The following is a 15,889-nucleotide window of genomic DNA, read 5'->3' on the forward strand; positions in this document are numbered from 1 at the left end:
AACTCTAATACAAAAAACAGACAGCACACTACTTTGCTTTTTGCACCTTACATCCCACTCCACGTGTACTTGTCTTGATATTATGTCTTATTTGTATTTTTGTATATTATGTTGATATGTGCCTATATGTATATTGTTGTCTCTACTGTACAGTATGTGTCTATATTACTATTTATCTACTGAATGTTTACTACTACATGTCTACATCGCTGCTTTGTTACTACCATATATTATTACATCATGTATACGCTGATTACTGCTGTTTTTCTTATAAATATACATAAATAATGAATAATAAAGACTGAACATGTCATAATCCAATATAGTATAGATCATCTTTTTTTTTTTTTTATCTGATTTGCTGCATCTTTACAAACAACTTTTATTTTTCAACAACAATATATTAACTTTGCCAGTGCAGTTTTTATTCATGTATCATGTTTGTTAGTTCAAACCATATGTGTCAGTAATGAGAGGGAACTGTACAGTAGGACTGGAATTACATGTACTGACATGAGCTACAGAATAAAATCTTTAGCCAGCAGAGGACACTGTTCACTGGGATTATACACCCCCCCTTAATCTCTGAGCATGGTGAACAGCGCCCTCTGTTGGTTTACTGATGCATTTTTTGTTTTACATAATCTTACAAACAATTTTTTTTTTTTTAAACATTTGTTTGCATTTTTTTCTAGGCTTCCGGCACTTTTTTTGTCATTTTGTCGTTTTTTTTTTTTTTTTTTTTTATACTTCTGTTCCTTTTTTTGTCGCTTTGTTTGCCTGACTGTCAGCGCTTTTTTTCCCACCAGTATATACACCACTAACACCAAATTATAAACACTAGTTTCACCCTTAGTCTTGGAATTCATGGTCAATAAACCTCATTTTTATGAAATCATACTTCATTTTTGAGTTCCAAAAGCAGAAATATACTACAGTATTGAATAAAACTCCCAAAATGTAAAAATGAAAGAAACTGAAACTGATCTTTAATTTTACTTGTGAAGAACGTTGTATGGAACCATCCATGTTATTTTGGGGGCAGTTTGGTTTAAAGAAAATTATATTTCTGATATAGAAACTTTAAAAACCGGCCTAATTTGACCCAAGGACAACAGTGCTTTCAACCTAAGGTACAATTTCCCGACAACACAAAGTACATTAGCTTCAAATAAGCCAAACTACAAAGAGCCATTTGAAAGTGCAGCTTTAATTTTTATTTATTTATTTATTTTTAATCCAAGGTTCAATTGGAAGAGTTGTGTTTTTTAACTTGTGGCTAAAGATGTGTAGGCTTTTTTTTCGGGCCGTCCTGATGACAATGGGGGGAGCTCATTTTCACCATTTAGGAGCCAGGACAGCAAACAGTTGGGATTTCGTTGAGGGATTGGGTGTCCCTTGCTGTGAGGGGGCAGCAAGAAGGTTGGCTGATGCAGAGCGGACTGGGCGGGCTGGGGTGTAAGGTTTGACCATGTCCTGGATGTAAGCTGGGGCTGATCTTTATACAGAAAGTTATACTGCTCATCACTGAGGGCTGAAACATAACTGGTTGCTTCAGACCAGGGGTCTTCAATGTTTTTTAAGACAAGGACTCCTTAACTGAAAGAGAGACAGAGCAGGGACCCCCTACTACATATATTGTATGAAATTAAGTTGCATATTAAACTGGGCATACAATAAAGTGTAGGGCGGCCTGAAGCCTTTACAGACCTTTTTTGTTCATAGAATACTAAGCTATTAAAATAATAATTGTCGGCATGATTTTATAACTTACACCTACATGTGGCTCAGTGAACCCTCATGATGAACTGTATCTGTGGATGGCTACCTTAGAGACTACCTTACCTATAGGCCAGTAAGCCTATCATTAATGTTTTTTACAATAGGATGATTTCAATTTAATAATATGATTCATGTTAAGACATAACTTTTAAAAAATGAGCAATAATTTGGTAACTCTGAAGACCCTCTAGGGGTCCTGGGCCCCCTGTTGAAGATCTCTGCTTCAGACACAATCACTGCACACAGAAACATTACTCGTAGCCTCAGACACAGCGTGCTGCCGTGGCGGACGACGTGGAGCAGGGAAAGGAGCAGTGTATGACGGGACAGAAGGGCTCATGGGCCCTGAGAGTCTCAGACAGCAGGCGCTGCTCCTCATGCAGAGAGTCCACCTGCAGACAAATCAACAAGCAGAGATTTACTTTATTCCTAGGATTCATTTTGTCTCTTGCCTGTTCAGTTTGTTTTTAAAAGTTATTTTAATGCACTCTGTGTCTTTTGCAAACGACATAATGGTTCAAAGATGAAGTAAAGATTTGTTGGAGAAAAAAATGAAATGCACACTAGTGCAGTATATGATGACGGCAGAAGAACACTGAACAAGAACGGCGACGTGATCTAACTGATTACTGAATGGGCCTACCGGGCACAGGCGCAGGGGCCAGGAGTGCCAGGGGTCCTGACTCACATGTTGCTAAAAAACACACACACAAAGAGACGTCAATTCGCCAACACAACTCAGCAAAGATTGTTCTTGCTCCGGCTTTAACTTCTGGATATTCGGCAGCGTTGCCACAACGGACCGAATGGCTTCACTCGCATCTTTCTCCGCCGCCATTACGGAACTACAACTCAAACTCATCGTTCTCAGCCAGTTCCTCTGTTCACTGATTGGACCGGTCAAGATTTGGCCGGAGAAAACCCAAGACTATACCGCGAACCCAGATGGAGTACTGAAGAGAAATGAAAATTGAGCGGAAGTATGTAGGAGGGCGGAGCCACGCTACGAAACGACTAAAACTACATGCAAAAACACCACAAAAAGATGCAAAAAAATGACTGTATGTATGACTGTAGTATGACTGGAAATGACTAAAAATCAATGCAAAACTTATACAAAGGGCCGCAAAATAAGCAGGGGCCCATTGTCTCATAATCCATCTACAATCCCAGCAGGGACAAATGATATCTAGGGACGGGCATTGGAAACTAGCAATAGCTATAAATGCTGTGATGCTGTACATGTGTTGCACACATGTCTATGTCGTAGCATGTGTCCCTATTCAAATAAACAGGAAATGAAAAAATGAATATCCAAGATGAATACATGTTGTAGATACCTCTCTCTTCAGCTTCCGGTTCCTCTGCTCCAACTGCTCGCAGGCCTGGAGGAGGAAGAAGAAAAGAAAAGGGAGCAGAGAAGAAGAGAACAGGGAGAGTGATGCATGGAAGAATGAAGGGTTTAAAGGTCCCATGGCATGAACATTTCACTTTATGAGTTTTTTTTTAACATTAATATGAGTTCCCCCAGCCTGCCTATGGTCCCCCAGTGGCTAGAAATGGTGATAGGTGTAAACCGAGCCCTGGGTATCCTGCTCTGCCTTTGAGAAAATGAAAGCTCAGATGGGCCGATCTGGAATCTCCTCCTTATGACGTCATAAGGGGAACGGTTACCTCCCCTTTCTCTGCTTTGCCCGCCCAGAACATTTGGCCCACCCATGAGAAAGAGAGACATCATGGCTTGAAAACAAGCAAAGCATGGCAGTTGGTCAAGGCCACACCCCCCACCCTCCCTCTCCTCCTCAATAGCATTTAAAGCTACAGACACAGAAATGGCACATCCTAAGGAAAGCTCATTGTGGGACTGGCTCTAGTGGCTGTAATTCTGCACCAAGGCTGAATTTCGGGAAAGAGACTTCAGATACAGTATTAGGGGACCACTAAGGTCTATATAAAAGAAACTTCAGATACAGTATTAGGGGACCACTAAGGTCTATATAAAAGAAACTTCAGATACAGTATTAGGGGACCACTAAGGTCTATATAAAAGAGACTTCAGATACAGTTTAGGGGACCACTAAGGTCTATATAAAAGAGACTTCAGATACAGTATTAGGGGACCACTAAGGTCTATATAAAAGAGACTTCAGATACAGTATTAGGGGACCACTAAGGTCTATATAAAAGAGACTTCAGATACAGTATTAGGGGACCACTAAGGCCTATATAAAAGAGACTTCAGATACAGCATTAGGGGACCACTAAGGCCTATATAAAAGAGACTTCAGATACAGTATTAGGGGACCACTAAGGTCTATATAAAAGAGAGTTCAGATACAGTATTAGGGGACCACTAAGGTCTATATAAAAGAGACTTCAGATACAGTATTAGGGGACCACTAAGGTCTATATAAAAGAGACTTCAGATACAGTATTAGAGGACCACTAAGGCCTATATAAAAGCATCCAAAAAGCAGCATGTCATAGGACCTTTAAGAGGGCATTTCATCACTAAGAGGTTTTGATTCTTTTACATGGAGTGCAGAAAACAGAAACATGCAGAACAGAAAACTATGTCCTCACTCTCTGAGTCTATAATTGGTCCTCACAAAGGTGGAAGTACAAGAGCATGCACACGCACGCACACGCACACGCACACACACACACACACACACACACACACACACACACACACACACACACACACAGTACCTCATGCAGACGGTCAGCTCTCTGTATTTGCCTCTTCCGACTCTTCTGGGCTGAGACTCTGTTCTTCTCTCTCTTCAGCCTCCTGCCTTCATCCTCCAAACCCTGAAAAACATTAAAATGTCTAAAAACAACTACACCTATGTTATATATGTTGTTGAGTTGTGTGCTTACATTATCCAAAATGTTTCCAACAATGCTCAAACCCAGAGAAATCAGTCCTTTAATTTCAAGGTAACACTCCATAACATGTGGTCGCCTGTTAAAGCGTAACTCTCGCCAAAATGGAACCTAGGGTCTTTTTGTGAATGTACCCGAGTCAAACTTTAGTTTAAAAGCACATTTAGGACGGAAGCGTCACTTTTAGCTTTCTCGTTTTTCGGTCAAATGGCCTTTTGAATGGGAGTGCTAGGGGCACTTTTATGCTAGCCTCAAAATAGCTATTTTTTAAAACACTAAGAAGGCTCGACACAACATGAGACTTTGCTCCAAGTATCACCAGAGGCTCTACACATGAACGAAAGCATTGACAACATTGTTTGTGTACCCAGAGTTTACTAAAAAGAAAGGTTTTGAGCAACTCAAGTTAGCAGTTGTTGTTTACACTATCCGCCATTTTCCCAGTCCAAAATAGGCGAGCTTAGAATGCGAATGAACGGACTTCATAGGAGGAAATGTCATTCTTATACGAGGCTCCTTTTTCAACTACAAGGTCAATATTGTGTTTCACTAACGACAAAACAACAAATTATCCGTGCATTTATATGGAACTAAGCTTTAGGAGCTTTCCATCTTTACTCTCCTCCCTCGACTCTTTTTGACTGGCTCGATAGACGGCGACCGGAAGAACAACAGCAACAGTGAGTTGCTCAAAACCTTTCTTTTTAGTAAACTCTGGGCCCAGATTTTCAAAAAATGTAATCTGGATCAAATTGATGCAGATTTGGAAATCCCATGTTTTTCTATCCAGGATCACCTGATCCATCTTACTTTTATGACAGTTTTTTAAAGGAACATTGGATTGGATCACTGTGATCCAAATACCAAATTTCAGGATTACCATATGCTGTTTACCAGAGCCTTAAATGGAACCAACAGTGTAGCCTACTGGCTTAGCAAAGAACAACAGGTAGGCATAATACTGGTGGCCACAAATAGCCATTGTTTGTTTTAATTTTAAGAAACAGAAAAACTGTAATAAACAGAAACATTTTACATTCCTTATTTTTAAATAATGTTAAATAGCAAAACAAAAACAATACTATCCAAGAGTCCATATCTCATTGTCCATATCTCAGATGTGACATGCTTCATATATACTTCAAGTATGAAGAAATGTATATATCATCAGTAAACCTTTATTTTATGCTAATTCACTTTAAAAAAAAAACTCTCTGATTTTATTTGGTTCGAAAAATCACAACTGAATCCACCCTTCTGATGGGATCAGGATAATCCTGGTTTTTTTTGGACCAAATAGATCCCAAACTGAGGTCCAAGTTTTCAAAATCCCATAGGGCAGGTTTGATCCAGATCAAATGTAAGATCAGATTACATGATCTGGTCTTAGTTCGGAATCCCTCTTTTGCTTTTGAAAAACCCATTTCCAATCCGTGATCCTAAATCCCACTGGATTACTTTTGAGAAACTGGGCCCTGGGTACACAAACAATGTTGTCAACGCTTTCGTTCATGTGTAGAGCCCCTGGTGATACTTGGAGCAAAGTTTCATGTTGTGTTGAGCCTTCTTAGTGTTTTAAAAATAGCTATTTTGAGGCTAGCATAAAAGTGCCCCTAGGACTCCCATTCAAAAGGCCATTTGACCGAAAAAACGAGAATCTTAAAAGTGTCGATTCCGTCCTAAATATGCTTTTAAACGAAAGTTTGACTCGGGTACATTCACAAAAAGACCCTAGGTTGCATTTTGGCGAGAGTTCCGCTTTAATGGCGTCATATTGTGGTTCTCTGCCGGAAGCTGCTATAAATTGACAGTTTTAAGCCACATTTTTTTGACACACATTTTAGATCTGGAGTCTTCAACCAGATGAAGGATTTAAAGCTGCAGACACAGTGACCAGACGGCCGACCCTCGGCAGAAAAGTTAGTTGGACTGATAAGTCTCCCCGAGTTGGTCAAAAAAGTGCCTCAGAACACACCAAAGCGACGAGACGTAATACGTCTCCATATCAGCAGGCACCGCTAATCTGTATTGTCGCCCAAAAATAAAAACCGGCAGCTGATTGGACGAACGCGTCACGTGGGTCTGATTTCTCCGGAAATTCAAACAAATGGCAGCTTGTTCAGAATACGATCTCATATTGTACTAAAATAGTTCACTGAAACGTGTTTCTGAAAACATTTTAAGCGAGAAATAGGCCGTGCAGTTGCTGAATCTGTCTTCATTTCAGATCAACAAAGGTCAGTTTAAAAGATTTTCGTCAGATTTTGAGAGACTCTAGTCACGCTTATCCCGCTCCCCGTTTCCGGGTTAGCACTCTACCAATCAGATGGGTCATTTGAGTCCGACTGCCGACAGTGCCTGCCCCGCCGATTATACGTATATATATATGTCAAATCGGCCAAAATGAAGGCCGACGGCCTTTCGGACAGACGACGGCACGGAACACACCGAACAGACTCGAGTCACTGACCTCGCCAGACTGTCCGACGGCCGATTATAGGCTTGGAGTGTCAGCGCCTTTAGACATTGGACGTCTGGATCTGAAGTTATCAGAGAAACAACCTGAGCAAACGGTGGCGGCAGCTCGGGTCGCAGCCCCTCTGCCGGGCCGAACGGCATCTGGGAAACACAGATTTTTTTTGTGAAACATCTTTATTAACTGTGGACAGTTGGGCTCCCGGTAACAACCTCCTGAGCGTCTGGATCTGAAGTTATCAGAGAAACAAGCTAAGCAAATACTAGCGGCAGCTCTGCTCGCAGCCTCTCCAGGACGTACTTTGTCCACCGAAGAAGCCCTGTTTTTAACGTGAAACTGCTTTGTGTTTTTTACGGGTTAACACCCTAACCCCTAACACCCTAAAGCTAGGTTTATGGTAACGGGTGTTCCCGGCGCAAGGGGTGCACGCCATAAAATTACGTCACCACAGCTGTCGTGTCCAGCGCGAAGGCCCCCGCGAACTGTCACAGCGCGTGGTCGCGCACATCTGAATTTTTGTAACTACACACCCACTGCGCGCGCTGCCCTTTCAGTTCAACACGGTCTGCTGGGAAGAACAGGTTCGTCTGTACAAATCTGTGTTATTTTCCATGTACAGACCACAGGGAGTCAAACAGCCTTAAAGGACAAATCTGGCACAAAATGAACCTAGGGGTTAATGAGAAGTGTCCGAGTTTGACCGTTCTCTGGGATATGTTTTCATGCTAATCAAATGTGACCGGTTTTAGCGCAAGCCGCTAATTAGCTTATAACGCTAGTCGTCGGGGCACGGCTAAAGTAAAAAGAAATCAATATTTCTATACCACTAACAAAGCTCAAAATAGTGCCACACTTCCACGGTAGCATAATGAGGGTCCCTACATGTAAACCGAAGCATTGAGAACTTTGTAAGTGTACAGACAGTTTATTAAAAAGATAGTTTAGAAAGACAGTACTGTTCATGTATACAGGCGGGCGCCATCTTGGGAAAACAGTCACGACCAGTCGAACGACGAACGCCGTGCGTATATTTTAATGAACAGATATTATTCATGCATTTCCATGTAATTACATTTCACAAACGTAATTCCTATCGACCCATTGGGAAACCACGGGAGATTTCAAGTGACAGTTCAGCTCACGTTGCACGGTGTTTGTCGTTCGACTGGTCCTGACTGTTTTCCCAAGATGGCGCCCGCCTGTATACGTGAACGGTACTGTCTTTACAAACTATCTTTTTAATAAACTGTCTCATTTTTGTTGTTTAAAATGTTAACCCATGAATATATTGTTGAAGTTTTGTATGCGTTATTGCAACATTTCCATTGTCATTGTTTTGGTAGCAATACATTCTATCTGAGTCCTCACAGACAATCATTTTACTCTCACACACAAAACAAACTTGATAGTGAGCACTGTGGTGACTAGAGATCACCCTCTGTCTGTTAGCACAACCCTGACCTTTAACCTCTCTTTGGGATCGGCTGCAGGTTGAGCCAGAATGATGATGATGATGATGATAAGATAATAAAGACACTATAACACAGCATCAGTGGGATCTTACCTCACATCGTTCATTCTTGCTATTCTTCTGAGGAGACTGGCAGGAAAAATCACAGTCTGACATCACAGACATTACACATTCACATTAAAAATCTGAGAAAAAACAGGAATGTATCCTGCATGCGGGCTCTGTCCAAATATAAAAAGAGTTACTGTATTTGTGGACTGGGCATGTAGTCCGGAGAAGTTTAAAATAAACCTAGGTAGAAAACAGGCTGCAGTTTCACTTCAGCTTTCTTTTCACTTTTCAATTCCGCTGCTGTTTGAGAAGAAGCAGCGAGGGCAATTCACATAAGTCATATGACACAGGCAGCAACAGTTGACCAGGGCATTTTATGGACTGACAGAACACATCATTGAACCACATTGTTACCTGCAGTGGTGTAGTCTAATGTATTGTAGTGGGTATACTGTACTGTATATATACAGTATATTGGCCTATATACATGGGCCAGAATCTGCCTTTCGGGAAGGGGGGGGCATATCATAGTGGGGGTCTGGGTGTCCTCCCCCAGGGAAGTTTTGAGCGTCAGTAACTTCATTTTTGTTGCATTTGGATACGCTTTAATGTATCAATTTATGGTGGAAATACCTTTATTTAGCCTATGCGAAAAAAACAAAGAACACAGATGACAAGTCAAAATATATCAAAAAAATATAATGGAAAGTATGTTGTTGTGTGTCATTGGGCATTTTAAAGTGAGTATATGGAAATCCTGGAGCTTTCTTAGTGGGTATACTGCGTATACCTGCGTATGACGCAGACTACACCACTGGTTACCTGCTCCTTCATCATGATTATGTTGTTTCAGGGTTTCCCCCAGTGTATTCCCTGACAAATTCAGTGTTTTCTTCTCCCTGACGCTTGGCTGTTCTATTAGCTCTTTAGTTGTTTTAAATGCAAATTTTAGATTTAACATTTTGCATTTAAGCCATCCCATAGACCTACAGGAATAGAGGGCAGCTGCAGGCGGCAGGCAAGGCAGCTTTCTAACTGCGTGTCAATCACTGCTCAAGCTCAACTTTTAGAAAATGGGTCAAATTAGACCCGAGGACAACAGGAGGGTTAAAAAAAAAAGAGAACATATAAATAGCTTAAATAGAATAAGACAGGTATGAAATACAAGAATAAAAGTTTCAGACCTGGGGACCAACTCTGATCTAGCATACATGTTTACTATTAATTCATTACTTTATTTATTCACAGATTCGGGTGGTTTTTTTTTTTTAAAGGAAATAACAGTCAACATTCTCTGACTCCAGCTTGTTAACTGTGAATATCTTCTAGTTTCTTCTCTCCTCTGTGACAGTGAACTGAATATCTTTGAGTTGGGGACAAAATTTGAGGACGTCGTCTTGGGCTTTTTGGGAAACATTCATCGACATTTTTTCACCATTTTCTGACATTTTAGAGACCAGACTACTAGTCGACTCATCGATTATTTTACAGACTATTCATCCATAATAACGATTGTTTGTTGCAGCCCTAGTGTGTAAAATCACAAGTCCTCTGACCGGCGGCATAACTCAGTCGCTTCACCATTGACGTTTCCGTGGTGATGGTAGCAGGAAGTGTCACTCTGGCTTGCCCTCTGCCACAGGTTTCTTACTGAGCGGCCTATAGCACACTGCGGCGGCTGCTTCCTCTAAAACTCTCTTGATTGGCTGCCTGTTCCTTGTTGTTCCATTCACAGGAGGCAGCGGGGCGTCTGATTGGCCGTTCACTTCTCTGTCAATCTCCATAGTGGCTTGGCTCGGTTTCATGTTGAGGATCTTACAGAGGCCTTCGGCTTGTTCCTGAAGTTTGTTGATTGACTACAGCAAAAGTGCTAGTGAGTGTATGTGTGTTCAGTGTGGTGATGGCTTGTGGAAAGAAGTGTGTGTGTGTGTTACCTTTATGACCTGGATGGCTTGCTTCACCACCCCAGGAGCTGCTGCTGACAGGTTGTTCATGATGCTCTCTGGTCGAACACACACACACACACACACACACACACACACACACACACACACAGTGTTGTTACACAATAGGGCTGGATAGCGGTACTGGTGCCGATACCAATACCGTGACTTCGATACCGGTTCCTAAACAATACTTTTTTCGAAACCAAGTTTATAAAACAAAAATAAATGTATTTATTTATTTTTCAGCTCCTACTACTACCTTGCCCATTTAATGTATGTCTGTATATATGTATATATGTATGTGTGTATGTATTTGTGTATGCACTGTACATGCACTGTATATGTGTATCTGTATGTAGACATATATTTTTGAAATGTTCCGTTTTTTTGTATTTTACTTCATTGTTGTCGGTTGTGTTCTTGGTTTTTATCTGCTGTTTTTTCTGGAAAAGCCCTTTGTAAAGTACACATTATTAGGGTCTTGGTGGAAGCATGCTGCGTGCTGATTGGCTCACTGAGCGCTGATGAGATGTACTCCTTAGGGATTGAAATTGAGTATTGAATGACGAGGATTTTTTCGATACCGGATACTTTCGAGGCAATTGAATTGGGTGAACACTGGGTGAGCACTGGTTTGTTTGTTCTGCGCTTCAGGAAACAAGCATCAAGTGGAAAATGTAAGAAATCGACTTAGTTTGGCGAAATTTGTGAACCTTTGACACTGGCATATTTTTTTTTAAAAATGTCCCTTTATGAGGTTTTTTAACATTAATATGAGTTCCCCCCAGCCTGCCTATGGTCCCCCAGTGGCTAGAAATGGTGATAGGTGTAAACCGAGCCCTGGGTATCCTGCTCTGCCTTTGAGAAAATGAAAGCTCAGATGGGCCGATCTGGAATCTCCCCCTTATGACGTCATAAGGGAGCAGGTTACCTCCCCTTTCTCTGCTTTACCCACCCAGAGAATTTGGCCCGCCCATGAGAAAAAGAGACATCATGGCTTGCAAAACAAAGCAAAGTGGCAGTTGGTCAAGGCCAGTATTAGGGGCACCACTAAGGCCTATATAAAAGAGACTTCAGATACAGTATTAGGGGACCACTAAGGCCTATATAAAAGAGACTTCAGATACAGTATTAGGGGGACCACTAAGGCCTATATAAAAGAGACTTCAGATACAGTATTAGGGGGACCACTAAGGCCTATATAAAACAGACTTCAGATACAGTATTAGGGGACCACTGAGGTCTATATAAAAGAGACTTCAGATACAGTATTAGAGGACCACTAAGGTCTATATAAAAGAGACTTCAGATACAGTATTAGGGGACCACTAAGGCCTATATAAAAGAGACTTCAGATACAGTATTAGGGGACCACTAAGGTCTATAGAAAAGAGACTTCAGATACAGTATTAGGGGACCACTAAGGCCTATATAAAAGGACCTTTAAGATTCTAACACATTCAAACAGGCGTCAGTGTTTGAATGTGTTTTCCTGCTACATTTGAATTCACACTTGGCTCCAAAAGTCTACTGATACTCACAAGGTGAACAAAAAAGCCCTGATACGTTTAGGTGTTTCCGCTCAGAGGGGGTGAAACTTCCAACTGTCCAGCTCAAAGAGAAGTAGCTCTTCCTGATTATCATATAGGAAGAAAATGTATACCTAGGCCTAAGACAAAAATATGACAGTATTCTCCAACACTGGGTGAGCACTGGTTTGTTTGTTCTGCGCTTCAGGAAACAAGCATCAAGTGGAAAATGTAAGAAATCGACTTAGTTTGGCGAAATTTGTGAACCTTTGACACTGGCATATTTATAAAATTTTTGTTTTTTTTAAAAGTCCCTTTATGAGGTTTTTTAACATTAATATGAGTTCCCCCCAGCCTGCCTATGGTCCCCCAGTGGCTAGAAATGGTGATAGGTGTAAACCAAGCCCTGGGTATCCTGCTCTGCCTTTGAGAAAATGATAAGCTCAGATGGGCCGATCTGCAATCTGGTTACCTCCTCTTTCTCTGCTTTGACCTCCCAGAGAATTTGGCCCGCCCATGAGAAAGAGCGACATCATGGCTTGCAAACAAGCAAAGTGGCAGTTGGTCAAGGCCAGTATTAGGGGACCACTAAGGTCTATATAAAAGAGACTTCAGATACAGTATTAGGGGACCACTAAGGTCTATATAAAAGAGACTTCAGATACAGTATTAGGGGACCACTAAGGCCTATATAAAAGAGACTTCAGATACAGTATTAGGGGACCACTAAGGTCTATATAAAAGAGACTTCAGATACAGTATTAGGGGACCACTAAGGCCTTTAGAAAAGAGACTTCAGATACAGTATTAGGGGACCACTAAGGTCTATAGAAAAGAGACTTCAGATACAGTATTAGGGGACCACTAAGGGCTATATAAAAGGACCTTTAAGATACTAACACATTCAAACAGGCGTCAGTGTTTGAATGTGTTTTCCTGCTACATTTGAATTCACACTTGGCTCCAAAAGTCTACTGATACTCACAAGGTGAACAAAAAGCCCTGATACGTTTAGGTGTTTCCGTTCAGAGGGGGTGAAACTTCCAACTGTCCAGCTCAAAGAGAAGTAGCTCTTCCTGATTATCATATAGGAAGAAAATGTATACCTAGGCCTAGGACAAAATATGACAGTATTCTCCAACTGGTGCTCAAGAAATGAAGTGTGTTATTTAGAAAGGAGTTATTTTTTACATGCTTGTGTGTTTTAGATGAATACGACAGTGTCGACATAACAAAGACATCACTGCAAGTCACTGCAAGAACATGTTTCTGTTGATCCCAAACCCTGAACCATTGTGTATTGTGTGTATGTATAAGTGATTAAAAATAACAACCTTGTTTCGGATCTTTGACCACCTCTTGAGGTTTGACTGCGTGCTCGTACAGCTCCTGAAAAACAAACAGCAGCAGATGTCAGAAAAGTGGACAAAGGACCCATCGGCTCTGGATGCTGCAGTTATAAAGAGGTCCGTTTTATTTGTTTTCTCTTTGTGTATTTACATTTGTTTTTCCCTTGACGGAGATTCAGCGGTGATTATTCCATAAAACTGAGCTGTCAGTGTGTCTCACATCCAACACCATCGACACACTTCACTGCACATTTATCAGGAACACGCCGACCTATTGGGACTTTGTCTTATTCCCCGTATCCCCCAGAGTTAGATAAGTCCATACATACCCTTCTCATCTCCGCGCGTGTTGTAACTGTCTGACGCCCCCACCGTTAGCCTAGCTTAGCACAGATCCTGGAGGTAACCGGCTCCATCTAGCCTACTGCTCCCAATAAGTGACGCCAACGTAATTGTAGAACTGTATATAAACTGGGAACGGGAACTACTTGGGCGGAGTGATTAGCGCAACACCTGAAAAGCACCGTTGTTCCCCTGCTCCTCACCACGGGGCTTCTCAGTTGCTGCGAGCAAATCACTCCGCCCAAGTAGCAGAAGTAGCAGTGCTTCGCCTTCTGAGAATATAGTTCCCAGTATGTATACGGTTAGAAGATGGCTGTGTATCATGTGACCTTGTTATTTGTACACGCTGTGACTATACAAATCACAACATGTAAATAGGAAAATGTTGGCGTTATTTTGTCACTTATTGGGAGCAGTAGGCTAGATCTGGGCTAAACTAGGCTAGCAGTGGGGGCGTCAGACAGAGTTACGACACTCACGGAGATGAGAAGGGTATGTATGGACTTGTCTAACTCTGGGGGATACTGTGAATAAGACAAAGTCCCAATAAGTCGGCGTGTTCCTTTAATAAAGACAAAGACACTGCGACACCCACCATGACTTTACGTTCAGCTTTGAGGAAGAGGACGGCATGAGGCAGGATCTGTTCTGGGTACTTGCGCCGCCTCCTGGCGGTCTCAACAATGGTGTCATCCAGCAGGTTTTCCAGATTCAGAGCCTCGTCCTCGGCTGAGTGTTAGCGGTAGAGGGAGAGGAGGAACACAAACCGTAGTTTATTGAATAGAGCTGGATTTTAGATGACATGAACACTTTCTACTGATTGAGGATGCATTGTAAACCTTAAGCTCTTAAAACTAATTTGTATAGAGCGTGAAGAGGCATAGTATGAATCACCTTCAACATCAGGTGCCTCATCCCAAGTCTGTCCGTTCACCAACACGTTGTCCTGAACAGCGGCTTCAAAATTCTGCACAGATACAAATCATTTTTCACGACTGAACAAACAAACTCAACAACCGAAAAATGCAGCCATCATCAGATCACATCAAACAAAATGTCCATAATTCAGCTACAATACATTACACACATGAATGTAAACATAGGGCTGCCCTCTATTGAGGTCAGCCCTATGTTCCCACATTTCTAAGAATGTTTTTTTCACTGAAAATTAAGCCCTATGTTCCCACAGCCCTATCCTCCCACATTTCTGGGACATTTTCAAAATTAGGTCTTGTGTTCCTACATTTCCCTTCAATTTAAGCCATATCCTCCCATAACATTTTTAGGGTTAGGGGCTAAGGTTAGGGTTAGGGAGATAAAATATGATACAAATTTATAAAAAAGTAAATGTGGGAACATAGGGCCTAATTTTGGAGGAAAAAAATCTTAGAAATGTGGGAACTGTGGGAACATAGTGCCTAATATTGAAAGACATCTTAGAAATGTGGAAACATAGGGCTGTGGGAACATAGGCACGCTCCCCCTCTATTACCTTTTAGCCGAAATTACCAATTGAACGTAACAAGTTTTAAAAGGGCCTTTAATTGTGTTTTTGCTGGTGTGTATGAACGCTGAAGCAAAGCGAACATTAAATACGCCATTCTTCGAATGGGGTTTGGTGTGAAGTTCTCTGAGCGAGCGAGAGACAACGCTGCGTGCTTGTGGTAACAAACGTCTTTATAAATGTGTCTTAAAGTCGGTTGATACTTGACAGGAACAGTTTGCTAATTCCTATATTATCTCAAACAAACGTTACAGTTAACGTTGTTAACATTAGGATGTAAACAAACCGCCAGCAGCTCCTGCAGTAAAACTCGCTTCGTATCCTCCGCAACGTCCGTCTGTCCGTCGAGAGCTGTCTTCAAAATGTCTTTGTATTTATCCATCTGCTCGATTACATGTTTCTTAGACGTTACTTGTACTCTGTACTCCTGGTTTGTTTCATCACTGGGTGAAGATTCGCTCTTTTCGGGCTCCATCTTTACCGCCAACTTTGTTTATATTTTTTGACGCAAAGCGGAATTGAATACGTGACGCCCTGGTCCGACTGCCAA

At 41.6% G+C, this 15,889-nt stretch overlaps 2 protein-coding genes across 2 annotated transcripts; both read right to left on the reverse strand.

Moving 5' to 3' along the window:
• Positions 1-1,215: 1,215 nt before the first annotated feature.
• On the reverse strand, positions 1,216-9,929 carry batf3 (basic leucine zipper transcription factor, ATF-like 3). Its single transcript, XM_078274592.1, has 4 exons — positions 8,712-9,929; positions 4,495-4,596; positions 3,123-3,167; positions 1,216-2,174 (listed from the first exon to the last, which is right to left on the reverse strand). The coding sequence occupies exons 1-4, from the start codon at positions 8,781-8,783 to the stop codon at positions 2,046-2,048; spliced, it is 348 nt and encodes a 115-aa protein (XP_078130718.1). The 5' UTR covers positions 8,784-9,929; the 3' UTR covers positions 1,216-2,045.
• Positions 9,930-9,933: 4 nt separating this feature from the next.
• Positions 9,934-15,868, reverse strand: nsl1 (NSL1 component of MIS12 kinetochore complex). The gene is made up of 6 exons (XM_078274591.1): positions 15,626-15,868; positions 14,730-14,802; positions 14,431-14,564; positions 13,479-13,533; positions 10,604-10,671; positions 9,934-10,525 (listed from the first exon to the last, which is right to left on the reverse strand). Exons 1-6 carry the CDS (start codon positions 15,812-15,814, stop codon positions 10,286-10,288), a joined length of 759 nt encoding a protein of 252 aa, XP_078130717.1. The 5' UTR covers positions 15,815-15,868; the 3' UTR covers positions 9,934-10,285.
• Positions 15,869-15,889: the final 21 nt, after the last annotated feature.

This window comes from Sander vitreus, chromosome 18 (assembly GCF_031162955.1).
Source record: "Sander vitreus isolate 19-12246 chromosome 18, sanVit1, whole genome shotgun sequence".
Classification (NCBI taxonomy): Eukaryota; Metazoa; Chordata; class Actinopteri; order Perciformes; family Percidae; genus Sander; species Sander vitreus.

Coding starts and splice junctions, on each gene's coding strand:
- nsl1 (XM_078274591.1), bottom strand. CDS start 15,814: ATGGAGCCCGAAAAGAGCGAATCTTCACCCAGTGATGAAACAAACCAG. Junction 13,534..14,430: donor AAGCTGAACGTAAAGTCATG/GTGGGTGTCGCA, acceptor TTTGTTTTTCAG/GAGCTGTACGAGCACGCAGT. Junction 10,526..10,603: donor AAGCCATCCAGGTCATAAAG/GTAACACACACA, acceptor CTTTTGCTGTAG/TCAATCAACAAACTTCAGGA.
- batf3 (XM_078274592.1), bottom strand. CDS start 8,783: ATGTCTGTGATGTCAGACTGTGATTTTTCCTGCCAGTCTCCTCAGAAG. Junction 4,597..8,711: donor GCAAGAATGAACGATGTGAG/GTAAGATCCCAC, acceptor AATGTTTTTCAG/GGTTTGGAGGATGAAGGCAG. Junction 3,168..4,494: donor GAGCTGACCGTCTGCATGAG/GTACTGTGTGTG, acceptor TTCCTCCTCCAG/GCCTGCGAGCAGTTGGAGCA.